The sequence below is a fragment of the Acinonyx jubatus genome, chromosome D2 (genome assembly GCF_027475565.1).
Source record: "Acinonyx jubatus isolate Ajub_Pintada_27869175 chromosome D2, VMU_Ajub_asm_v1.0, whole genome shotgun sequence".
NCBI classification, from domain to species: domain Eukaryota; kingdom Metazoa; phylum Chordata; class Mammalia; order Carnivora; family Felidae; genus Acinonyx; species Acinonyx jubatus.
Window position 1 is genome coordinate 10,369,847 of NC_069393.1, and position 24,978 is coordinate 10,394,824.

General features: G+C 43.1%; 1 protein-coding gene across 5 annotated transcripts; it reads left to right on the forward strand.

The window, feature by feature from the left end:
- The first annotated feature begins 1,527 nt into the window (after positions 1-1,527).
- LOC106980957 (zinc finger protein 248) lies at positions 1,528-24,386 on the forward strand. Of its 5 annotated transcripts, XM_027049884.2 has the most exons (7): positions 1,534-1,632; positions 2,449-2,520; positions 3,266-3,367; positions 3,469-3,510; positions 11,327-11,453; positions 11,703-11,798; positions 17,629-24,386. In XM_027049884.2, the coding sequence occupies exons 4-7, from the start codon at positions 3,496-3,498 to the stop codon at positions 19,125-19,127; spliced, it is 1,737 nt and encodes a 578-aa protein (XP_026905685.1). In that variant the 5' UTR covers positions 1,534-1,632; positions 2,449-2,520; positions 3,266-3,367; positions 3,469-3,495; the 3' UTR covers positions 19,128-24,386. The 5 variants fall into 5 exon arrangements, with proteins under 5 accessions (XP_026905688.1, XP_053062959.1, XP_026905685.1 ...); XM_053206984.1 differs by lacking the exon at positions 3,266-3,367 and having other exon boundaries at positions 1,533-1,632; XM_027049885.2 differs by lacking the exon at positions 2,449-2,520 and having other exon boundaries at positions 1,540-1,632.
- The last annotated feature ends 592 nt before the right edge of the window (positions 24,387-24,978 follow it).

Consider the following 24,978-nt stretch of genomic DNA (forward strand, 5'->3'; position numbering starts at 1 on the left):
AGAGTCTCAATAAATAAATATAGAAGAAGTAAACTAGAAAAGTCATCATTTAAAACACTGCAGTAAAAGTTGCAGGCAAGATCCAGCAATGAAAGCTAAAATTAGTGGCCAAAACTCTAAATACAAACAGTATACTTGTGTAGCCTCAGAGGGTCTCTCCTCAAATTTACTAATAAATATTGGAAAATATGAGCAAAACTTCGAGATACGGCTTATTTCCTCTGCCCCTGAGTGTGCACTGGACTTAGAAACTCACTTTTTTAAAAGTTTATTTGAGAGAGAGAGAGAGAGAGAGAGACAGACAGACAGAGAGAATCCCAAGCAGGCTTGTCCTGACAGCGCAGAGCCTGATGCAGGGCTTGAGCTCACAACCTGTGAGATCATGACCTGAGCTGAAACCAAGAGTCGGACACTTAACCAAGTGAGTCACCAAAGCGCCCCCAACCCACTTTTAACTGTAGACTCAAAAGGGAAAAATCCTAACCATATAGTGGAGAAACCTGTCAGACACTACCTTAACCAAGTAATCACGGTTAGTATGTCACATGTTTACATCCTGTATTACCTGATACGTAGGTAGGGCACATCCTCTCAGGGGGAATCTTCCTACAAGTATATAACCTCAGTCTAATCAGGAGAAAACATCAAACATAAATTCAGGGACATTCTTCACAATACCTGACCATTATTCTTCAGCCATCTGAAGGACGTGAAAGATCAAAAAAACTCTTACAGATTGGAGGGGACAGTGACGGATGGTGACTGTACAGTGGTATGTTGGATTGATCCTGGACCAGTAAAAGGACATTAGTGGAAAAACTGACGAAATCTGAATAAACTCTGTAGTTTAGTTAAAAGAATTGCACCCGAGTTACTTCCTTAGTTTTGATGAAAGTATCGTAGTTCTCCAAGACGTTCACATTGGGGGAAATTGAGTGAAGCGTATAGGGGACGGTCCCGGGAAGATGAGAGGGTGCTTTCTTCGAGTTTGGTATAAGAACACGTCAACGGCTTTTAGCACGAATACCGAATTGCTAGCTTGCTTCTTCCTTCATTCCAAAGGATAACCATGCTGGTCACAGATCCCACGTTTATAACTGAAATCCATGCACACCTTTCCTTCTCTTGGCTTGTGTCTAGAAGGCGCACTGCTTTGCTGCAGGCGTCGGGGGCACGGACAGAATGCTGGCTCCAGGCAGAAGTGAATTATCTCAGATGATAAGCTCTGAACTCAGCAGACTCGGCAGCTACGCTCCAGCTGATTTCTCGAGGAGTGGGCAGGTGTATATCGGGAAAGGGAATCCTGAGAGAGGTACTGAACAATTTAGGCAACATCCTAAGGGCTTTAACAACGCAAATGCCTCCAAGCTTCACTAAAACCCTGTTCGCTGGCTACTACCACTAGCTTTTACAACTTAGGAGTGAGACGTCGCTTCTAAGGAGGATACGGGCACTTTCCCAGCCCAAGCTGCCAGGAGCAGAGAGCTCCAGGTCTCCGCCGCAGCCGCGCCGCTCCCTCCCTCTGCGCATGTGCATCCCCGCCTACTCCTCCCGGCTCGTCCTTCCCCGGCCTCCAGCCCCTCGTGGGAAACCTTCCCTGGCTTCCGGGTCCACGCGGCGAGGGAGCTGCGGGTGAGCCCCGGAGGGAGGGTGCGAGGGCCCAGAGGGCCCCGCGCAGCTCGGGGGTCCGGCGGGGGCGGCGGTGCCCAGTGGTGGGTAGGGGCCCCGCGGACATAGGAGGGACCCCAGGCTTCTGCGGCGCCTGCAGAGTGGAAGGGACGCGGGGTGGGGGGGGGGGGGGGCATGGGCGTCTCAGATTAAGGGACCGGGGTCCCGCGTGGGAACGTGGGCTCTCCGGCTTGCAGGGTCCGCAGGTGTCCAGCTCCAGCGCTAAGCAGGCTGCGCCGTCGTGCGGCCGCGGGTGGGGAGTGCGCGTGCGTGACGTGTGCGCTGGGCCCACGGGGAGGGGGTGGGGCTGCGGAAAAGAGTGAACGCGCGTGCGCGACGTGCGTGCGCGCTTCACGTTGTGACGTGTGCGCGTGCGTCTTATAGGCGCCTGGCTACCTAAGGAGGGGCGCGGTCGTAGGAGAGAACGAGTGAGCCAGGCAGGGCTTCTGATGTAAATGAAGGGCTCTGACCGAATAGCCGACGTGAGGCTGGGGCTCCTTATCTGTAAAGTGTGGGTGTCCGGAATCCTTGCCGCACTGCATTGTTCTGAGCACTCGCATTTTGTTAGCTGCTATTGCATTTGTTTGTTATGTGTGTGATACGTGCGGCTGGAGCGTGGACAAGTCTCTAGGGCCTTCATTGCTCAGTTAACTCATTTGTGCAATGGAACAGGGAAGGGGCTGGACTAGCTAGCCACCAAGGCCCTTTCCTGGCTCTAACATTCCCCAGATCCCAAGTTATTATTTATTATGTATTCATTTGTTATTTGTTATGTATAAGCATGACTGTATCCTGAAGCCATCGAAGGCTGTGTGACGGTGGAAGGTCTGGGACAGAGTTAAGAAGAGCGAGGTGAGCTGGAGCTGAGAGGGGTGGGCACACAGCCTGCACAGGAAACGTCGCCTCTTTGGAGAGTTTGTGAGGGCATGGTCGGGAATGAAAGGTTCACCAGCCATAGCTAAGGAAGTTCTGTCATCACCCCTCTCTGAACACTCCCTTCTCCCCTCATTTTCTGTTCACTGTTTCCGGAGGCGAGCTGCCCTCGAACAATGTCCCATTGTTGATGGCATCTAGAAAGATGCCGAGGTTCCCGCTTTCCTGACCTTACAGGCGTACAGAATGGTAGTGCAGGCAAGTCTCTTGTAGGGTTGTCTGTTTTGACCGTATTTGAAAAGTGAGAAGGCAAAAATTGAGCCTGAGGAGCTGACTGACTGAGATTATGCAGTTTGTTAGTACCAGAAGCACGGTGAAAAGTTAGGTCTGCCGATGGCTGGGCCACTGCCCATTGTGCCACTGTGAAGTCAAAGATAGTTTGTTACCAAAAGACCTTTTGAAAGTTGTAAGCAGGTTAGAACAAACATTAAACATTTTTTACGTTGCCTTAAACAGTCCCATCTCTTTTTTCCAGAGGTTTCTTGGATTCTCTGACCTCAAGGGATTAATGGTGTTAACAGGAAAATATTAACAATGTGGCTTGAGGTTTTTAATTTTTCCCCACCACATCAATTTTTTTGACAAACCCATAGTGTTTCCTCCTTTAGGTTACTGTTCTATGTTAAACTCATCTTCTCATGTTTTTAATTTTTCTGTGTCACAGAACCTAAATTGGTAATAAATCAATAAGAAACAAATGTTTACATTCACTCAGTGAAAAGTATCATGTCTAAGCTCAACATATATCGGAGCCACACATGGACACGTAAGTATCTTGTATGTGGAGCTGTTGCGTAGGCAGGTAAATTCAGGAACTGCAAGATAGGCCAAGTCTCTCCTAACTTCCTTCTTCCTTGTTCCCCTCAGCTCTGCCTCCTTCACTGAGAGCGGAAAATGAACAGATCCCAGGTGAGTTTTTTGGTTTGTGTATTCCCACTTTGTTTTAAAACGAGTTGTCTAAAGTTTGTAAGGATTCATATTTTTAACACGAAAAAGTAGAAGTGGGCAAGAATTATATTGAGGGCAGTACGTCAAGAGTAGCCAATTCAGGGGCACCTGCGTGGCTCAGTTGGTTAAGCATCCGACTTCAGCCCAGGTCATGATCTCACAGTTTGTGGGTTCGAGCCCCGCGTCGGGCTCTGTGCTGACAGCTCAGAGTCTGGAGCCTGCTTCGGATTCTGTGTCTCCCTCTGTCTCTGCCCTATTTTTCCTAAATAGCTCTTGTTCCTTTCATTGGAGCACAGTATTAGAAACCAAGACTGAGGGACTAGGTGTGCCTTTTGCTAGTGGTGCATCATTGCTGGTAGACCCTCCCAGCTAACTGAACAAGGAAATACATGTGTGTACTAACCCATGCATATACACAAGTCTATAAATATTTCAGTATGCAACCATCTATATCTACAGTAGGCTACGTATTAGTTCACACTGTTTTCTCCTGTTGTAATCATTACCACATGGAGCATTCTAACCTTCTCTCCTTGCTTGTCTGTAGTCTCCCACTCTAACAGTGAGAATCTGGCTAACATCAAATGGATTTTATTTACTTGATAGTTCAATTTGAGCATACATGTACATGATTTCAGAGTTGTTAACCCCTGGACTCTTGATTCTTCTAGGTTGGGGCCATTATGAATTAAGGTGCTAGAAATATTCATGTGTAGGTTTTTTTTTTAATTTTTTTTTTAATTTTTTTAATGTTTTATTTATTTTTGAGACAGAGAGACAGAGCATGCATGGGGGAGGGGCAGAGAGAGAGGGAGACACAGAATCCGAAGCAGGCTCTAGGCTCTGAGCTGTCAGCACAGAGCCCAACGCGGGGCTCGAACTCACGGACCACGAGATCATGACCTGAGCCCAAGTCGGACGCTCATCCGACTGAGCCACCCAGGCGCCCCTCATGTGTAGGTTTTAAGGAGACATAAGGTTTCAGATGCTAGGGTGTGAAATTGCCGGGCCAATTATATAATGTATGTTTAGCTTTGCAAGAAACTGCCAAACCATTTTTACAAAGGTGCTGTATCCGTCTCCATTCCTACCAATTACAAATCAGAATCCTTGTTGTTCTGCATCTGGACCTGAAATTGGTATTGTCATTATTTTGGATTTAACCATTCTAATGTGTCATGACATCTCATTTTTGTGTGGTTTTTTGAAAAATGTTTATTTATTTATTTTGAGAGAGAGAGAAAGAGAGAGTGCATGCATGCGAGCAGGGGAGGGCCAGAGAGAGAATCCCAAGCAGGCTGTGTGCTGGCAGCTCAGAGCTCGATGCGGAGCTCAATCTCCCCAACTGTGAGATTGGACCAAAGCCGAAATCAAGACTCAGATGCTTAACCGACTGAACCACCCAGGCACCTCTTATTTTTGTTTTAATTTGCATTTTCCTACTAACAGGTGATATTGAACATTTGTTCATATGTTTATTTGCTATCGTTATGTCTTTGGTGATATGTTTGTTCACATCTTTTGCCCATTTTTCAATGGGTCATTTGTTTTCTTACTGAGCTTTAAGAGTTCTTTTGTATTTTTTGGATACAAATCCTTTAGTAGATATATGTGTTGCAAATATTTTCTCCTAGTCTGTGCCTTGTCCTTTCATTTTCTTAGAAAATGCCTTTTGCCGAGCAGATTTTGTTTTTAATAACACCCAGCCCATGTTTCCTGCCCTCCCCCACAACCCCCTGTCATGGGATGTGCTTTTTCTCTTGTATCTAAAAGCTCATCACCAAATCCAGGGGCACAGAGATTTTTCTCTTATATCCTGTGTTCTGTATTTTCTTCTAGAAGGTTTTGCATCTTCCATTTAGATCTCTGATTCATCTTTAGTTAATATTTGTGTAAGGTGTAGGGTCTCTGTCTAGGTTCATTTCTTTTGCATGGGTATCCAGTTGTCCACCACCATTTGTTGAGAGTATCTTTTCTTCTTTTATTGCCTTTGTTCCTTTGTCAAAAATTATTTGACTGTATTTTGGTAAAGCTAATCCTGGACCCTCTTATTTGTTCCATTGACCTGTGTGTCTCTTTCAGCAATAACATACTGTTGTGGATACTTGTAGCTTTATACTACACCTGGAGATCAGTTGATGTGAATTCTCATTTTTCTTCTTCCACATTGTGTTGGCTGTTCTAGATCTTTGGCCTTTCTATATAAGCTTCAGAGTCATTTTGTTAGTATCTGCAAAATAGCTGTTTTTTTTTAATTTTTAATTTTATTATTTTTTTAGTTTTATTCTATTTATTTTTTTTAATTTTTTTTTTAATGTTTTATTTATTTTTGAGACAGAGACAGAGCATGAACGGGGGAGGGGCAGAGAGAGAGGGAGACACAGAATCGGAAGCAGGCTCCAGGCTCTGAGCCATCAGCCCAGAGCCCGACGCGAGGCTCGAACTCACGGACCGTGAGATCGTGACCTGAGCTGAAGTCGGCCGCTTAACCGACTGAGCCACCCAGGCGCCCCTAAAGTTTTATTTTAGAGATAGTGTGTGAGCTGGAGAGAGGGGCAGAGTGATAGAGAGAGAGGGAGAGAGAGAATCCCAAGCAGGGCTTGGGGCTCGATCTTGTGGCCTTGGGATCATGACCTGAGCCAAAATCAGGAGTCAGACACTCAACTGACTGAGCCATCCAGGTGCCCCAAAATAGCTGGGGTTTTTATTTGAGTCACATTGAATTGATAGATTAAGTTGGAAAAATTGGTATCTTAGCCATATTGAGTCTTCCTATTGATGAATATGGAACATTTCTCCATTTATTTAGATCTTTGATTTCTTCCATCAGTTGTGTTTTTCTGCAAACACCTGTAGATAATTGTGTTATATTTATACTTGAGTACCTTTTTTTTTGGCACTATTATAAATGGTATTTTTTCATTCATTTGAAAATTTGGAATTCCAATTCTTCATTTTATTTGTGTTTATTTATTTATTTAAAGTGAGAGAGAACGAGTCAGGGAGAGAGGCAGAGAGAAGGAGAGAGATTTCCAAGTGGGCTCCACACTGTCAGCTAAGGGCCCAACCATGGCTTGATCCCACATACTGTGAGACCATGACCTGAGGCAAAATCAGGTGAGACGCTGAACTGACTGAGCCACCCAGGTGCCCTGTGGAATTCCAGTTCTTTATTTGGATATAGGAAAACAGTTGACGTTTTAATATTGACTTTTATCCTGTGATGTTGTTGTATTTGCTTATTACTTCCAGTTGGTTTTTTCTTTCTTTTTATAGATTTCTTGAGGTTTTCTATATAGACACTCCTATTGACTTCAAATAGAGAGTTTTATTTTTGCTTTGATCCCAGTGATCTCATCTCTTTCCCCCACCCACCTCCCCTCTGGCAATAACCAGTTTGTTCTCTATATTTAAGAGTCTCTTTTTGTGTCTCTTTTGTTTCTTAAATTCCATATGGTAGTTGTCTTTCTTTGACTTCTTTCACCTAGCCCTGTAGTCTCTACATCTATCCATGTTGTTGCAGATGTCAAGATTTCATTCTTTTTATGGCCGAGTAATAGTCCATTGCGTGTGTGTGTGTGTGTGTGTGTGTGTGTGTGTGCGTGTGTGTGTGTGTACCACATCTTCTTTATCCATTTGTCGATGCACTCTTGGCTTGCCTCCATATTTTGTCTATTGTAAATAATGTTACATTTATATATAAACATAGAGGTGCATATATCTTTTCAATTCAGTGTTTTCATTTTCTTTGAGTAAATACTAAGTTATGGAATTACTCGATCATATGGTAGTGCTATTTTTTTTTTTTTTGGAGGAAAGTTTATATTGTTTTCCATAGTGGCTGCACCCCTATCCCCTAATATCCCCCCCATCAGTATATGAGGGCTCCTTTTTCACATTCTCACCAACTCCTGTCATTTCTTTTTTGAGTCTAGCCATTCTGACAGTTGTAAAGTGCTTCTCGTGGTTTTGATTTGAGTTTCCCTGATGATGAGTGATGTTGAGCATCTCTTCATGTGTCTCTTGACCATCTATATGTCTTCCTTGGAGAAATGTTTATTCAGGTCCTCCATCCAGTTTTTAATCAGCTTGTTTTTTTCTGTGCTGAGTTGTATAAGTTATGTATTTTGGAAATCAGATCCTTAACAGATATATCATTTGCAGATATCTTCTTCCAAGGTTTTATTTTTGTTTTATTGATGGATTCCTTTGCTGTGCAGAAGCTTTTTTGTTTTGGCGTAGTCCCAGTAGTTTAATTTTGCTTTTGTTTCCCTTGCCTGAGGAGACATATCTAGAAAAATGGTTCTACAGATGATGTCAAAGAAATTAGCCTATGTTTTCTTCCGGTTTCAGGTCTCACATTTAGGTTTTTAATCTCTTTCGTGTATGGTGTAAGAAATGGTCCAGTTTCATTTTTTTTGCATGTAGCTTTTTCCCAGCAGCGTTTGTTAAAGAGACTGTCTTTTTCCCATTGTATATTCTTGCCTCCTTTGTTGAAGACTAATCGACTATATAACTGTGGGTTTATTTCTGGGCTGTCTGTTCTGTTCTACTTCGAATAGCCAAAACCATCTTGGGAAAGAAAAGCAAAGCTGGAGGTATCACAATCCCAGATTTCCAGATAGACTACAAAGAGCTACAGTAATTGAAACAGTATGGTACTGGCACAAAAATAAACACATAGATCAGTGGAGGAGAATAGAGAGCCAATCATGCATGTATGTATGTATGTATGTATGTATATATATATATGTATGTATATATATATATATTTTTTTCTTTTGGTTTCTTTTGGGTCTTACTGCACTAGTGAGTGCTTCCAACACAGAGTTGAATAGGAATATTGAGACAAGACATCCTTGCCCTATTCCTGCCCTTAGAGGAAAAGTGTCCAGTCTCTTAACATTAACTGTGATATTGCTGTAAGATTTTTGTAGATGGTCTTTATCAAGCTGAGAAAGATCCCCCTATTCCTAGTTTGCTGGGAATTTTCATCATGAATGCTGTTAGATTTTGGCAAATGCTTTTTCTTCATCAATTGATTGGATCATGTAAATTTTCTTCTTGGCCTGTTGACGTACTAGATTGTATTCATTGATTTTTTTTTTTTTTTAAAACATTGATCTAGCCTTCCATACCTGGAATAAACTCCACCCGGTCGTGGTTTAAAATACATCTTATACATTGTCAGATTTGATTTGCCAATATTTCAGGATTTTTGTGTCTATGTTAATGGGAGATATTGGTCTTTAGTTTCTCATGTCTTTATCTGGTTTTGGTATTAGGATACTGCTGGCCTCATAATATGAATTTGCAAGTGTTGTGTACTGGAGGAGATTGTGAAGAATTGGTATTTTTTCCTTAAACGTTTAATAGAATTCATCAGTGACACCATTTGGGCTTTGTGCTTTCTATTATGGGAGTGATTTGATTATTTATTCAAGTTTTTAAAAATTTATTTTATTAAAAATATTTTTTAAGGTTTTTTCATTTTTCACCGAGTGAGTGGGGGAGGGGCAGAGAGAGAGGGAGACACAGAATCCAAAGTAGGTTCCAGGCTCTGAGCTGTCAGCACACAGCCTGATGCAGGGCTCGAACCACGGAGCATGTGATCATGACCTGAGCTGAAGTTGGACGCCTAACCGACTGAGCCACCCAGGTGCCCCTAATTCAAGTTTTTTTTTTTTTAACAGATATAGATCTATTCAGGCTATTTATTTTTTTGTAGGAAATGGTAGCCGTGTCTTTTAAGGAATTTGTCCATTTCATCTAATTTTTCAGGAATAGAATTGTTTGTGGTATTCTCTTATTATTTTAATGTCATTAGGATCAGTATTGACCGATCATTTCTGAGATTCATAATTGTTTCTTTTCTTTTTTTCTTGGTTAGGTTTTCTGGAAGTTTATTAATTTTATTGGTCTTTCAAAGCAGTTGTTGGTTTCATTGATTTTTTTTTTTCATGGTTTCAATTTCATTGATTTATTCTAATGCTTCCTTTATTTTGCTTGCTTTTGGCTTAATTTGCCTTTCTTCTATAGTTTACTAAGATGGAAACTTAGGTTACTGATTTAAAATTTTTCTTTCTGTTTTTTTTTGGATGTTTATTTATTTTTGGGGGAGAGAGAGAGAGAGATGAGCAGAGGAGGGGCAGAGAGATGAAGACACAATACAAAGCAGGCTCCAGGCTCTGAGCTGTCTGTCAGCACAGACAGCTATCTCATGATTATTGATTTCTATTTAATTCCATTGTAGTCTGAGAACGTATTTTGTATCATAGCTGTTGTTTTAAATTTGTTACGGTGTGTTTTGTGGCCAAGACTATGCTTTATCTTGGTGAAGGTTCCATGTGAGCTAAAATAGAATGATAAAGTGTGTGTTTTACTATTTTGGATGGAGTATTCTATAACTGTCAATTAGATCATGTTGATAGATAGTGCTGTTCAGGTCATTTATGTACTTAACTGATTTCTGCCTCCTTGATCTGTCAGTATTGACGGAGGGGTGTCGAAGTCTCCCAACTATGAGTGTAAATTTGTGTATTTCTCCGTTCAGTTCTGTCAGTTTTGAGGTACATATTTTGATACTCTTTTGATAGATGCATGTGTATGTTCTCTGTGAGGACTTGAATCCAGGTAATGAGTTAATTCCGATGCTGTGTTGCTTAGCTCTAAAGTGCCCGTTTGATCTGTGTTCGGATGTGTGTACGTTGTGTGTCTGTAGACACATGTATCCGAGGGCCCGGAGACCATCCCCAGGTTCAGTGACTCAGCGGGTAGTCCTTCTTATGGCTCTGACTCCTTAACGGGCAGGCGTACAAAGCAGAATCAGGGAAGGGAAAAGGCACGTGGAGCAGAGTTGAGAGGAAGCCAGGAGCAGACTTCTAAGAGTCTTCCCCCGAGACGCCCGAGACGCCCGTCAGTGCCCCAGCAGTGAGATGTGACAGCAAATGGGAAATGTCTGCCCGGGAGGTCAGGAGACTCAGTGCTCAGAGACCAGGAGCTGATGGCATCGGTACTCTCTGCTTAGCACAGAAACTTCGAGACCAGAAGGAATGCACATGTGTGCATAAAGCATATTGCTTACACACAGTTTAGGCTCAGCAAACCATTCTTATTAGGGCACCGTGAGTCTCCTGAAGTCCAAGTTCCCAGGTGCCAGTCAAGGGCGCCTCACAGCGGACCTTTCAGGGGCTAGCAGTCTCCGGCCTGCTCTATTACTTCTCTGCACGGCACCCATACCACGTATCTGTCAACTTATCTCCTCTGTTCCTTTATTTTGTTCGTGTTTTCCTCTGTTTTATTAGCCATATTAATCATAATTCGTTTTAAAGTTCTTGTTTATTAATTCCAATATCTGGGTCTCCTCGTGGTCTGCTCTATTTTATTACCTATTTCTTCTGTCACGTAAATGATAATATTAAAGAGCTAACTTTTTCTTGGTTTGCCTTCCTTCCCAGTGTACTGTGTGCACACTCTTGGCTCCTGCAGTGTGTAATTTAGTAAAGGTTAACGTATGCGTCTACTCTTCAGATCGTAAGCGCGTTAAGCACAGGAACGATGTTTTCATCAGCAGTATTTGCAGCAAGGGGAACAGTTCCAGGCCTTAGTGGAAACTCAGTTTGTGCAAGATACTTCTTTTATCCTACATAGTATAGCACAAAAGAAGGCGTCCCGTATGTCAATTTTTAGTGAATCCGAAAGAGATAAGCTCTTTTAAATCTCTTCCGTGTCCTGTAGTTCTGACACTTTCATATAGAAAAGGAATATACCATTACAGGAACAAGTGTCATTCAAAGATGTATGTGTGGACTTCACTCAAGAAGAGTGGTATCTGCTGGATCCTGCTCAGAAGATACTATACAGAGATGTGATTCTAGAAAATTACAGCCACCTTGTCTCAGTAGGTAAGAATTTTTTTTCCCTTGTGCCTGACTACCGGTACATTTCTGGTTGTTGAAACATATGAATTGCCTGTGGAATTTTCTGATTTGAAACTCGAGATTCAGGGCCATGAGATGACCCGTCTCTCTCTGGCCCCTGTAAAAAATGCTGTTTTCTCAGGGGTTGAGATCTGGGTAGCTCCCAAAGCTGTACCTTTCAGAGTTCCTGAAGCCAGGCTCTTTAACCAGTCTTGTATTGTTTTTTCTTAACAGGATATTGCTTTGCTAAGCCAGAAGTGGTCTTCAAGATAGAGCAAGGAGAGGAGCCCTGGATATTAGAGGCAGGATTCCCAAGCCACTGCCACCAAGGTGAGTTAGTGAATTCATGGGCAGATGGAAGGCTGGGGGATGAGATCTTAGGCCATTGGTTTAGGGTTTATCACTTTTGAAATCATTCTTCAGAAATTTCTTTTTTTTAGGGGCGCCTGGGTGGCTCAGTCAGTTGAGCCATCCAACTCCTAATTTTGGCTCAGGTCATGATCCTGTGGTCTATGAGATTGAGCCCTGTGTTGGGCTCTGTGCTGACAGTGTGGAGCCTGCTTGGGATTCTCTCTCTTTCTCTCTCTCTCTCTCTCTTCCCCTCCCCTGCACCCTCCCTCTCTCTCTCTTTCAAAATAAATATGCTTAAAAAATGTCTTTTTTTAGTCTTAGAGCTTTGGAAGTGAGTAAGGACGGTTGGCCCACATCCCCCTATTACCTTAATCATACTCCTCCATATGTCACTTCCACTCATAAATGCTTTCCTTGTCCTTCAACATTTTTGAGTGATTTACTTGTGCCCACGATGCAAACTTAGTTGGTTTCATCTCAGATAATTTTTCTTGGTTAGTTTATCTTTTAAAATTGTTTTATTCTCTTTGGACGCCTTGTGTTACTTCGTGTGTATTCCTGCTGTACTTGTAGATATTTGTTTAACAAACATGTGGTGGGCACCCACTATGACCTGGTTGTGTTTTCAGGTAATTAAAAGAATAACATCCCTTTTATCATGGAGCACATATTACAGTGAAGGACAAGGAGCCTGTGTGTGTACGCACGCGTGCATGCTTGTGACTACATACATACAGTTTGTGATGGGGAGGGAGAATGATGGCATGTGCTATTTGGTAAGGACATCAGAGAAAACCTTTCGATGAGGTCCACAATAGAGATGAGACTCTAATGAAGTGAAAGTGTGAGCTGTTCCAGGCACAGGGAACATCAGGTGCTAAACTTCTCAGCTGTGTTTAAGAGTGTTTGAAGAATGGCAAGGGGGCCATTGTGGCTGGAGGTGAGTAGGTGTGGGCAAGATTGGTAGGAGATGATGTCGTAGAGGTAGTGTGGCCCTTGGTCGTTTTTTTTTTTTTTATTAAAAAAATTTTTTTTTTTTAACATTTATTTATTATTGAGGCAGAGAACGACAGAGCATGAACGGGGGAGGGTCAGAAAGAGAGGGAGACACAGAATCTGAAACAGGCTCCAGGCTCCAAGTTGTCAGCACAGAGCCCGACGCAGGGCTCAGACTCAGAGACCGCGAGATCATGACCTGAGCCGAAGTCGGACGCCTAACCAACTGAGCCACCCAGGCACCCCAGGCCCTTGGTAATTTTATTTTGAGTGATATGAGAAAACCTTGTGTTTTTTTTTTTTTTTTTTGAGTAAATGTAAGTCAGATTAAGTCATCAGATGTGATTTATTGTTTATGCAGTAAATACACTGTGGTGGTTAGATGGTGCTTGGGCGCGGGCAAGGAAAGAATATCATTTAGGAGACTATTCTGATCTCCAGAGGGGAGAGGATAGCAGCTAAGGCGATACTGGAAGTGCTGAGGAGCAGGAGATTTGTACGCGTATCTCGAGGATGAGAGCGTGGAAGAGAGAGGAGTCCAGCCTGACTCCACTGCTCCGTCTCAAGCAACTGGGCCAACGAGGGTGCCCTTTACTGAGAGAGACGTTGGAGATTATAGGGGAATCACGACATGTTTAAATTTGGACACAAGAAGCTCCAGAGAGCTGCTAGAATCCAGTTGTGTGTTGAACAAGAGTATGGATGTATGCGCGTGTGCTGGATGTGGTTGAGGCCAGAGCCAGAAGTGCCCACGCGAGAGTCGTCAGCTGTGGGTCGCGGGGAAGGCACGAGGCTGGGAGAGAGCTTCTAGATCGGAGGTTGGCGGACTTTTATGTAAAGACCATAGCACGTATTTTAGGTTCCATGGGTCACATGTGGTCTGGGCGGTGGCGGCTGCTCCTCCTGTTCCTCTTCCCGCTCTTCCTCCTCCTCCTGCTTGCTCTCCTCCTCCCCCTCCTCCTTCTCCTCCAGTGGTGGCTCGTGCTCCTCCTCCTCCTCTTCCTCCTGCTCCTCCTCCTCTTCCTCCTGCTGCTGCTCCTCCTGCTCCTCCTCCTCCTGCTCCTCCAGCAGCAGCTCCTCCTCCTCCTGCTTGTTCTCCTTCTCCTCCTCCTCCTCCTCCTTCTCCTCTTCCTTCCCCTCTTCCTCCTCCTCTTCCTCATCCTCCTGCTCCTCCTCATCCTCCTGCTCCTCCTCCTCCTCCTGCTTCTCCCCCTCCTCCTGCTTCTCCTCCTCCCCCTGCTTCTCCCCCTCCTCCCCCTCCTCCCCCTCCTCCCCCTCCTCCTCCCCTCCTCCCCCTCCTCCTCCCCCTCCTCCCCCTCCTCCCCCTCCTCCTCCTCCTCCCCCTCCTCCTGCTCCTCCTCCTCCTCCTGCTCCTCCTCCTCCTCCTCCTGCTCCTCCTCCTGCTCCCCCTTCTCCTCCTGTTCTTGCTCCTCCTCCTCCCCCTCCTCCTGCTCCTCCTCCTTCCTGGTTCCTCTTCTCTCGCCTCTCTTCTTCCTTTCCACTCCTCCCTACTGCTTCTTTTATCTTTCCCTCTAAAGATGTAAAAAGCATTCATTGATCAAGGACCCCGCTCAGCCAGCAGACTCCTTTTCTAGAGAGTGGTTGTTTCCAAGTAAAAGCAGTGGCCCTGGAACTGTTCCACTTCTACAAGTGGTTTACAGTCCGTTAAATCGCATCGTGAGAGGAGCTGGAGAAGGAACAGCCTGAGTGACAGGAAAACCCTGGAGCCTGGTTTCCCAGGAATCCAACAGGGAACAGTCTGCCATTGTATTTCTACCTTCACTGGCAGCTCCGGCACCAGCGCGCTAAACCCGTTTTCCCCTGTTGCTGGTCTCCTCATGTTCCTGGGTTGTTTGCCTTCCAGAACCGTCTTCTTGCCTCTTCGGTTTCTCACTGATCCCACTCAAAACCAGAACTGCATCTGTGTTCTCTCATTCCTGGCTCGATCTAATTACTAACTGGTTTTTGTTTTCTTACCTAAAGCATCCAATTTATCTTTCACTAGCCTGGAAAAGTTGCTAGTTATTAAAAAATAAAATTAAAATTGAAGTCTGTTTTCACTGACTATTGCAGTGTGGTCCTATGCTGCCTATGTCATTTCTTTCTCTCTGCTCTTCAGAATTTATACCAAACCCCATACTTTCCTATATCTTAAATTTCACTTATAAATGCTTTGTCTTATTTACAACCTTTATTCTTGTTTACTTTGCCTTTTCAGATACTTAATAGTGTCCATGTGAATTCTTTAGACATTGCACGGTACACTGTGATGGCTCGTTATTATTTCACTTATTTTAAGTTAGAACTCAAGTTTTTTTTCCTATCACTTAAGTGGCCCATATTTTATGACCCTCACCCACGATTGGCCGTATCCCCAAAACTCAGATCTAATCATAGCACCCTTGTTTAGGGTTTCTTTCTTTATTGAGATTTTGTTGTCCCAAAGAGAAAGCCCTTTATTTTCCTAATTCTGACAGTTTACTAATTACTTTGTTGATTAACTGTGGAGCCACGTTTGGAAGAGATCATTCTTTTTCATCGATTCAGAATGCATTCTGTGGTACTTCTCCTAAATGCACATTGCCGTTTGGTCCTCATGTATACCAGCCCGTCAGGAACAGTTTGGAAATGATTCACATTCACATTCCTTTTAAGAGTCATTCATATTCTGCCTCTTTAGTGAGGTCAGAGGAAGCAGGATTTTGGTAACACCCGCCAAGAGCCAGACTGCGGTCTTCACAAAGGTGTAGCATGGAGCGAAGGACTTTCCTTACACTATGGTGAATTTCACAGGCAGTAAACTTGTTCTGAAGACAGCGACTAAAGGCTGGAGGTGGAAGGGGTGTCGCGGTGCTCGTTGGCGTTCATTCTTTGCTTGTTATTTTTGTGGTTGTTTTCAATTAAAGAAAGCAGCATTTCCTGGAAGATGTCCAGGTTCCAGGAAGAAGGGGGCTGGAGCGCAGCTGGCCAGGTGAAAGATGTGTCTCTGGGAGTGAGCAGTTTATGAGAGGCCCAGCTGGAGCCGCACAGAAGTCCTGTTAATGGACTTGTGACGGGGCGGCCTGCACACTTACTTTTAATTTGTTTTTGCAGTGTAGTAACTGTTATCAGTCGGTCCTTGGAGCAGTGGGCTCAGGACGGCATTAGACTTTTTTTCACACGAATGAACATTGTTGCATTGGGTAGCAGCAGTGAAGCACAGCCAAGAATTTGTACGATAAAGTTTGCGGAAGGTCTCAGAACCGTGTAGAGGAGTGATCCTTCCATAAGGAAGTCTCACAAGTAGGTAAAAGCCACAGGTGAGGCTAGGTGTAAAGGCAGAAAACCTTGATGTGAAAGATAAGCTTAGATATAAAAGCAGACTTAAAGATCAGCATTGCCTCAGAAACAGAATGTTTTGGGGAGAAGTAAGCCAGCAGACTGGGGTGAGTAATCGTGTGACTTGCCGGTCAGGACAGATTCATTAACAGCTGTGGGAAAACAAAATGAACCTGTTCCTTTGCAGAGATGGCCCGCCCCTCATCTGTTTTGTATTTCCTACTGGATATTTGTGGTGTTGTGAATCACAGCTAGGTAGAGAATGAGAGTCTGAGGTGAAGCAGTGTCCTTCAAAACATGAGGAAATAGGTGCTTTCAGAAATGTCTTCTGATGCTGATCTATCAAACGGAGGGGAAAAAAGGAATGGCCACACGCACACAGGCGAGGATCCTACCGTAGTTCGAGGTCGGGCTGTGAGGATGTGAGGATATCAGTCATGATCTGCCTCGGAAATCTTCCTCGGCCGTGTTTTTCAAACAGTCTATTTGTAGTTTATTTGTTACTAAAAAACAAAACAAAACAAAAAACCCTCCCTTGTTGAACTCATCCAATTCTCTACATTTCCTGCTTCCTAAATGGACACCTCTCAGAAAATCTCCAGCCCTTGCTCACCGTGTCTTGAGTTTATTTCACTTCCAGCCTGCTTCTTACAGCTTTTTTTAAAAAAATAATTATTTCTTGTGAAATAAGTCAAAAGAAAAACAAGATTCTGGGCTGTAGGACCTCCTGGTGGAACCTGAGGAAGTTGGTGTTGGTGCATCGATAGAAGATATGCTCCAGCAGGAATCCTGCCCCAGAAATCTGTGTCTGAGGGGATTTAGGACTGGACTGTTCTGTCTCCACCAAACATAGTTCATCCTCTGAAAGCCCTGTCCGCTAATCTCCACTGTCACTTTATGCAGTGTTCAGTGTCTCTGTCGGGCTGACCCCATTCTCTGAGTTCCCCTGAATCAGCCACTCCTGGCTCCCTGTGCTTTGAATTTTCACCCTTTCCTGTCCAGTTTTGAAGGTTACGTGTTTAAAATGTTAAATGTCAGGGCACCTGGGCAGCTTAGCCGGTTAAGCGTCCAACTCCTGATTTCGGCTCAGGTCATGATCTCACCCATGGTTTGTGAGTTCGAGCCATGCATCGGGTTCTGCACTGTCAGTGCAGAGCCTGCTTGGGATTCTCTCTCCCCCTCTCTCTCTCTGCCCCTCCCCTGCTCATGCTTGCTTGTTCGCTCGCTTTCTCAAAATAAATAAAACTTAAAAAACAATTAAAAAATAATAAAATGTTAAATGTCATTGCCAGGTTCCTTCCCTGTTTCCACTGTCGCGTGTCTTTATTTTCCAGTGAAAGCAGAAGGATAAAAAACGTATGCTTGGATTTAGTTCACACCAGGAAAACGAGCCTAAGACAAAAGTATCAACTAGATAAAAGGGCGTTTGTGTGAGTTCGTTTCCATTAGAAATGTACTAGGATTCATAAGATGTGGTTATTTTTCTCATTTCTAGAAGACTGGAAAGTTGATGACCTGATAGAGAGCAGCCAGGACAACGAAGACGAACATTTTTGGCAACTTGATTTTACCGCCAACAAAACATTAAATATAGATAGTGGTGCTAGAGTAAGAAAAACTTTCAATCTGGGCACAGATTCTGTTCCTTCAAGAAATTTTCCATATAAGATATGTGACTCGTGTGAAATGAGTTTGAAAAATATTTCAGGCTTAATTATTAGTAGAAAGAGCTATTCTGGAAAGAAGCCTGATGAGTTTAATGTATATGAGAAATTGCTCCTTGACATCAGGCATGAGAAAACTCCTCCTGGAGGGAAATCTTATAAATATAATCAAAAAAGGAATGTGCTCCATCATAGTCATGATCTCAGTCAGCCAATTTTTGATCAGCCTTCTGAGTATAATAAAAATGGACAAGCCTTCCATGAGGAAGCGGCATTTTTCACAAACAAGAAAATACAGATAGGAGAGACGCTCTGTAAATACAATGCATGTGGAAGAACCTTCATCCACAGTTTAGAACTCAGTTTATCTCAGAGAACTCATTTGGAGATGGAGCCATATGAATGCAGTCTTTGTGGGAAGTCCTTCTATACCGATTTAAGATTGGGACACCAGAGAACTCTTACAGGGGAGACTCCTTATGAATATGACGAATATGGGCAAACCTTCTGTGATGACTCAACTTTCATTATCCATCAGGGAACCTATGCAAGAAAGATTCCCCACGAATATAAAGTGAGTCATAAAACGTGGGAAAAGTCATCCCTCTTTAAACATCAGATAGTACACATGGGCAAAAAACCTTATGAGCACCATGAAAATAGGAATAACTTCAGCAAGAAGTCCCATCTCACCCAACTTCGAAGAGCTCACTCAGGAGAAAAAACCTTTGAATGTGGTGAATGTGGGAAAACATTCTGGGAGAAGTCAAACCTCACTCAGCATCAAAGAACACACACAGGAGAGAAACCCTATGAATGTACTGAATGTGGGAAATCGTTTTGTCAGAAACCACACCTTACCAACCATCAGCGAACACATACAGGAGAAAAACCCTATGCATGTAAGCAGTGTGGAAAAACGTTCTGCGTAAAGTCAAACCTCACAGAACATCAGAGAACGCACACCGGGGAAAAACCGTATGAATGTAATACGTGTGGGAAATCCTTCTGCCACAGGTCAGCCCTAACTGTACATCAGAGAACACACACAGGAGAGAAACCCTTTATATGTAATGAATGTGGGAAATCCTTCTGTGTGAAGTCAAACCTCATTGTACATCAAAGAACTCACACAGGGGAGAAACCCTATAAATGTAATGAGTGTGGGAAAACCTTCTGTGAAAAATCAGCTCTCACTAAACATCAGAGAACTCACACAGGAGAGAAACCCTATGAGTGTAACGGATGTGGGAAAACCTTTAGTCAGAGGTCAGTACTGACGAAACATCAGAGAATTCACACGAGGGTGAAAGCTCTTTCAACATCCTGATGTCCAGAAGTCTCCACCCACCCTTTCAAAGTCTTACACCATTTTTGAAAATGAGATGAATGAGACCCAAAGAATGCCTCATGTTACTAGAAAGCGACATCTTGTTGTACTTCAAATAATTAATACTAGAATGAAACCTTACAGATATTTTGAATATGTGAAAGCTCTCAAAAACTGAAACTTTTCATCAGAAAATGTATATTGAGGGGAAGTTTATTCACTTAAGTAATGTAAAAATCTTGGTCTAGAATTTATGTTGTGTTGTATTCCAGATGTGATACCAAATTTTATTGTAAATACAGTGGATGGTATTATTCATTCATACCCAGACTCACAGTGGAATCTGAAGCTTAAAAAAAGTTCAGTCACAGCAGCATTAAACATTTATGTGAGGAGTCCCTGACGATTGCAGGCCCAATGTGGGTGTAGCAATGTAATAGGAATTGGATGTACGCTTGATTTGCAAATTGGAGTCCAACGAACTTGTGGAGAAAATATCCCTTCATTAAATAACTTATGGTCTGTATTAATGTTTCCCACACTAAATACCACCAGTGTCTATGGGTTGACATAAATATAGATGTATATATGTAGATGTAAATATATTTATGCACACATACCCACACAGATGCAGTAGTGTGTTAGAGTAAGCCCACAATGGCTTGCAAGTACTGCTGATGGTTAAATTCCCAGGAATTTTGTGAGCCAGTTCTTAGAACATAATCATTATTTAAAAATTAAATTATATTAAAAACAAAGGTAATAAATACTCAGCACTCCTTGCTTCCTAATTATTTTATAATATTTTGCTATTAGCCTTGTTCTTTAGGTCACTCACAGTATCGAGTCTGCATGGTGACAATACCATACAACACGTGCTCCTGCCCGTCCCTTCCCACCTCTGTACTCAGTCATGAGGGTAGCTTGGCTTTAGTGGGAGTGTTTACACCCTGCAAATTGGCAAACCCTACAAACCGGGGTTTTTATTTTTTTATTTTCTCAGACAGCCTGTTGTCAAATATTTACCGGCACACTGCTGTGTATATATGAAAATATATTTGGAAAATTTAAAGTACAAACTATATACCTTACCCCCTGTCCCATTTCCCGCCATAAATAAATGGCTGTGGCCATTATCGCTGAACTGCGTCTTCAATAAAGATCGCCAAATCTGTTTTTGTGAGGTTTTTTTAACTACCTTTACATCAGTCTTCATTGTAAATACTACCAGAGCCTCTTCGTAGTTTGGCCAGTCTGTGCTGTGTCACCACCGCATCACCACCCTCTTCTGTGACATTGCTGGCGTATATGATGAGTGAGTAGGGCTGTTGTTACTGAACTATTACTTCCCAAAAGAAGCCAGATAGTATTTTTCTGAGTTTTTTCAGCTGCCTCTGGGTCAGTCTGTAACGTAAGAGCTGTTAATAACAATGGTATCCCATGAATTTTGCACAGGTCCCCATCAGTTATGAACAGGAATACTCCCTACTCTCCACAAATAAAAGTAGTGCTATGCGCTAGAATGCCACGTTCATTCTCTTGGTATTGGGTTGTTGTATCTACTTAGGCATGATACGTTGTATGTGACCCAGGAACTGGAACTATGTAATTGTATTTAAAATAATAGGATGTCATATACTGTCTCTTCCTCCTTTGTTCTGTTTCCTTTGCCTCCTTGGAACACACTGATCAGCGGTTCCAAGGACACTGCCCACCCAGCACCCATTCTCTACTTCTTACTTGCTGGGCTCTGTTTTGTTTCTCTTCCCATCCCCCATCCCCCATCCCCCCACCCCCAGGCAATTTAGGAGTAAATCCAGATTAAGTTAATCATGGAGATGCTATTCTAATGATTTTGTTGGGATGGACACGTGAGCAGTGAGATGTTTGGAAAATATTCTGCGGTACTTCTGGGAAAGATCTCAGTGATAAAATATTGTCATGGCATGAGAAGACACAAGGAGAGATTGCCTCTCTTATGCTGGATTTTTTCACGTTTGTATGTTGTACCAAATTATAGCTTGTGGCCCTGAAGGGCAATAGCCTGAAGAGAACAATAGACAAAATGGAAAAAGCCTGGCTCAGAGGTGACGTCATAGAGCTGCACAACTCCATCTGGACCTGTTTTCTGCTAGGACTTTACATTACTGCAGTAGTAATGGTTTCTTATTGATCCTTAGGGCTGTCTGTCACTTAGAGCTGAAGCATTCCAGCTGGTACCGACACGTACTTAGTTCTAAGTGTTTATGTTCTATACAGTGATTTGGGGGAAGAATGATTTCTTTTGACAAGTTAATACAGGGATAGCTCTTTGTATCAGCCTTGGTTCTGATGAAAACCAGAATGCTACCCCAACTAAGATTCTGATGGCAGACTTCTCACAGCGGTTTGGGCCAGAAACAAGGAATACTGAAGCGCCTAGGGGCTGGCATCACTGAGAAGCCATGGCCAGTCTAAATCCTAAAGGGGCGAAGGATGGAGACAGGTGTCACCAGAGCCCATTAAGAGCTGCTCTCACGGAGGAGAGACCATCTCCTAGGAGACACTGTCACTACCAGAATTGTGGCACTGGATTGCTGGTGCCTCCCTTTGGAGTACCCAGCCCGGTGCTACGTGCGGGTTAGCTGAGGTGGGCACAGAGAAGGGACAGCAGGTCTGGGAGGAGCTAATGGCTGCTCAGTGTGTTTTATTTCTGTAAATTCCTATGTAAAGTCTCCGTATTAGAAATAAACTTACTCTACTAGTTGAAAGTTCCATATTTCTGCTCCATTGTGCTTTTGTGTCGTAAGTAAATTCCCTTTGGAACTGAGCACTGTGGCAGGTGTCTCTGTTGACATGCATGAAGCAGGTAGTATGTTGAATTGCTTTCTTCATACATCTCTTGTGGTGTTTCTCGTTATATGTGTTGTGAGATACGCAGCTCTGTATTCTTCCAAATCAGTAGCCAGTTGTCCCTGCATTTTTTGATCAATTCACCCTTTTCCTCGTCAGCTTGATAATGGCGTTTTGAGCATGTACTATATATCGTGTGTAGTGACTATTGCTTTTTGTCTGCTCAAGGCAACTCTTCTGTATTCTTCCAAGTAATATAACCTGTCCTTGTGAATGTGTGAGTTGACATTTATCACAGATGATACCATCTCTTCCTGGCCCCACATTTGTATTGATCCAGGAATGGTCACTTGTTACAAAATAGGCCAATGAGGACCCATCCCAGAATATTTTTGACAAGTCTCTGTGACCAGATAGTTTATGTCCTTGTTGCTGCCAGAAGTCCTATCAAGAAAACACGTCTGCCCGGGAGAACCTGATGGGGATAGTGCTGTAAAGTAAAATAAAAATAGGAAAAGTTGTCAGAAACATGGTTTGATTCTACATCGCGTGGAGAGGGACTGACCTCACTTGGACGGCTGCAGCGGAGGGAGTGAACCATTTGGTCATCTGGAGGGAGGGAGAGTGTGCTGCGTGTATGTGTGTAATACGTGTGCATGTGTAACCAACAGTTTTACATACCTGTAATTTTGTTTCCTGAAACAACACCCTAATTACGTGTGATATATTCTGATGTCTTATTTTGTATTGTACTGCATTCTGTTAAAAGAAAGACTTGTTGCTGTATGCTAAACCGATTTCACAGCCAATGAATGGGTCATCTCCCAGAGCTTGAAAGCCAGTGCTCAAGTGCAAACTCAGAAAAGGAATTCCTGGGTCACAGGTGTGGTTTTCTGAAATGAGTAAGCAATTTACATTTCCAGTGCCTGGAAATTGTTTTCTGATAAACTCCCAAGAACTTGTCTTTTGGGAACTGGGCCCATTTTCTGTGTTGAACTTGGCCTCCCCTTGCCTGGTGTGCCCTATCACTTCATGTCCAGCCTGTACTTGGCAAGGAAAGGTAGAGCTGTAGTCTCTGGAAAGGTTCAACCCATGGCGTCCTAGATGCCCTCAGCCACCCTGCTTGTGGCTCCAGTCGGAAGCTGTAGCTGTAGCTGTGCCCTTGCGCTACCCGCCTCTGCCTCTTGGTGGGGAGGGCTTATCCTGTTCCGATTCCTGGTATTTCAGCTGGATCTTCATCTGCCACTCAGGGACCAGACTCTATGGGATCCCAGCCTCCTCCCTTTTCCCCGCCTGCCCCTCCTTTCAGATTCTACATCCCCAGGCTTCCCTTCCAGACAACGAGGACCAATATCTACTCTTAGACACCACTTTAGGAGCAAGGTCCCCTCAGATACTTGGGGAGGTGGAAAAGTGATGCTTGATGTCTTGCGCCTTCTGCCGTGTGCGGTCGGGATGGTTGACACTCAGACTGACATTCAGTTTCCTCATATACAAAATGGGGGTAGTTCTCCCCATGTGAAGAACTACATTTTCATCTTGCTTGTAGTGACACACAGGCCAAAAACTCTCACTGGTCTAACCCCCCAAAGTCCTTAGAGAATAGGAGGGGAGGTTAGAATTGTTTGAACTCTGGGGCGCCTGGGTGGCTCAGTGGGTTGTCTGCATGATCTCTCAGTTTGGGACTTTGAGCCCCGCGTCGGGCTCTTTGCTCACAGCTCAGAGTCTGGAACCTGCTTCAGATTCTGTGTCTCCTCACCCCTCTCTCTCTGCCTCTCCCCCACTCATGCTCTGTCCCCCCCCTCTCAAGAATAAATAAACACTAAAAAAAAAAAAAAAAAAAAAAAAGAACTACTTGAACTCCAGCCCCTAGTGAAGATGTTTCCTGCTCTATTGGGTCTCTGACCACATTCTTTAAACTAGAAAAGGAACTTGGAGAAGCATGGCAACCGTGTCTAGTGTCCATGAGTTGTGGGACTTCCTTAGTCTTCCTGTGACTGGGCGCTCCTATGCTGATGGTCCTTACCATCTGCCCATGTTGGGGGGAAAGGGCATGAGTATTCTTTGGAATATAACAGATGAGTAGCCTTCACCCCCATCCTCTCCTAAATAGTTGCCTCCCCTAAAATAACTATCATTTTTCAGTCCAGCATGTATCCTAGGACTTTTTCCATGCATTGTAATCCATGTTTGTTTACCTACACAGAATTTATAATAAACCAGAATCTGAAGGGCATTTGACTTTTGCAAATCAGAAACACTGTCAAAATATTAAAATCCTACATTGCAAGCAAAAGTGTATATGCCGTTTCCAAATAATACGTTGTTGCCTGGAATTAGACAACTTTAAAGCTGTCATGCCCAGCGATTTGCAAGCTGAATTTTGTAATTGCTCCGAAAGAGAAATAAACCATGTAATTTTTAATAGCCTATGGATGAACAACTATTATTTATGTTTTTTGGAGTTTTTTGGCATATGATTTGGTGATTTGTGCAGATATTCTATATTATTATAGTTTAAAACATTTTAAAATTCCTATAAAATGTATCCAAAAGTTTTAAAACTGCTGATGTTAGTGGTTGTGATGAAAAACATCTGAACCACAGTAACTTTAGAAGAGCAAATACTATGGAAATAGCATGCTGTTAGGTTAGTAGGTAATGAGAAAAATAGTATGCTCAGAAAACATAAATAAAATGACTTTCATATACCACAGGAGTCACAGACTTACATTCTCTGAAACGTGTTCTTCAATTTTACTTATATGGGAAAATTAGTGAAAAAATAATACTGCTCTCTTGTCATCCATAGGTGGGTTGTGGCTTTGTCTCTGGTGTTCGGTTTGCTTTCTTCTATTTCAGTGTTCTTTTAGGAAATATGCACGCACACACTCTCTCTCTCTCTCTCTGTCACAGTTACTAGGATAACATATATATTATATATAACATTTCATTTCACAATATGTGATTAACATTTTACATGTTTTTCTGCCTTTATGTGATCATGTTTAATGACTGC

What these genes read in the sequence shown, in the direction of transcription:
- LOC106980957 (XM_027049887.2), top strand. An exon ending in CAGCCACCTTGTCTCAGTAG is followed by an intron (nt 11,454 to 11,702) that starts GTAAGAATTTTT and finishes TTTTCTTAACAG; the next exon opens with GATATTGCTTTGCTAAGCCA. An exon ending in CCCAAGCCACTGCCACCAAG is followed by an intron (nt 11,799 to 17,628) that starts GTGAGTTAGTGA and finishes TCTCATTTCTAG; the next exon opens with AAGACTGGAAAGTTGATGAC.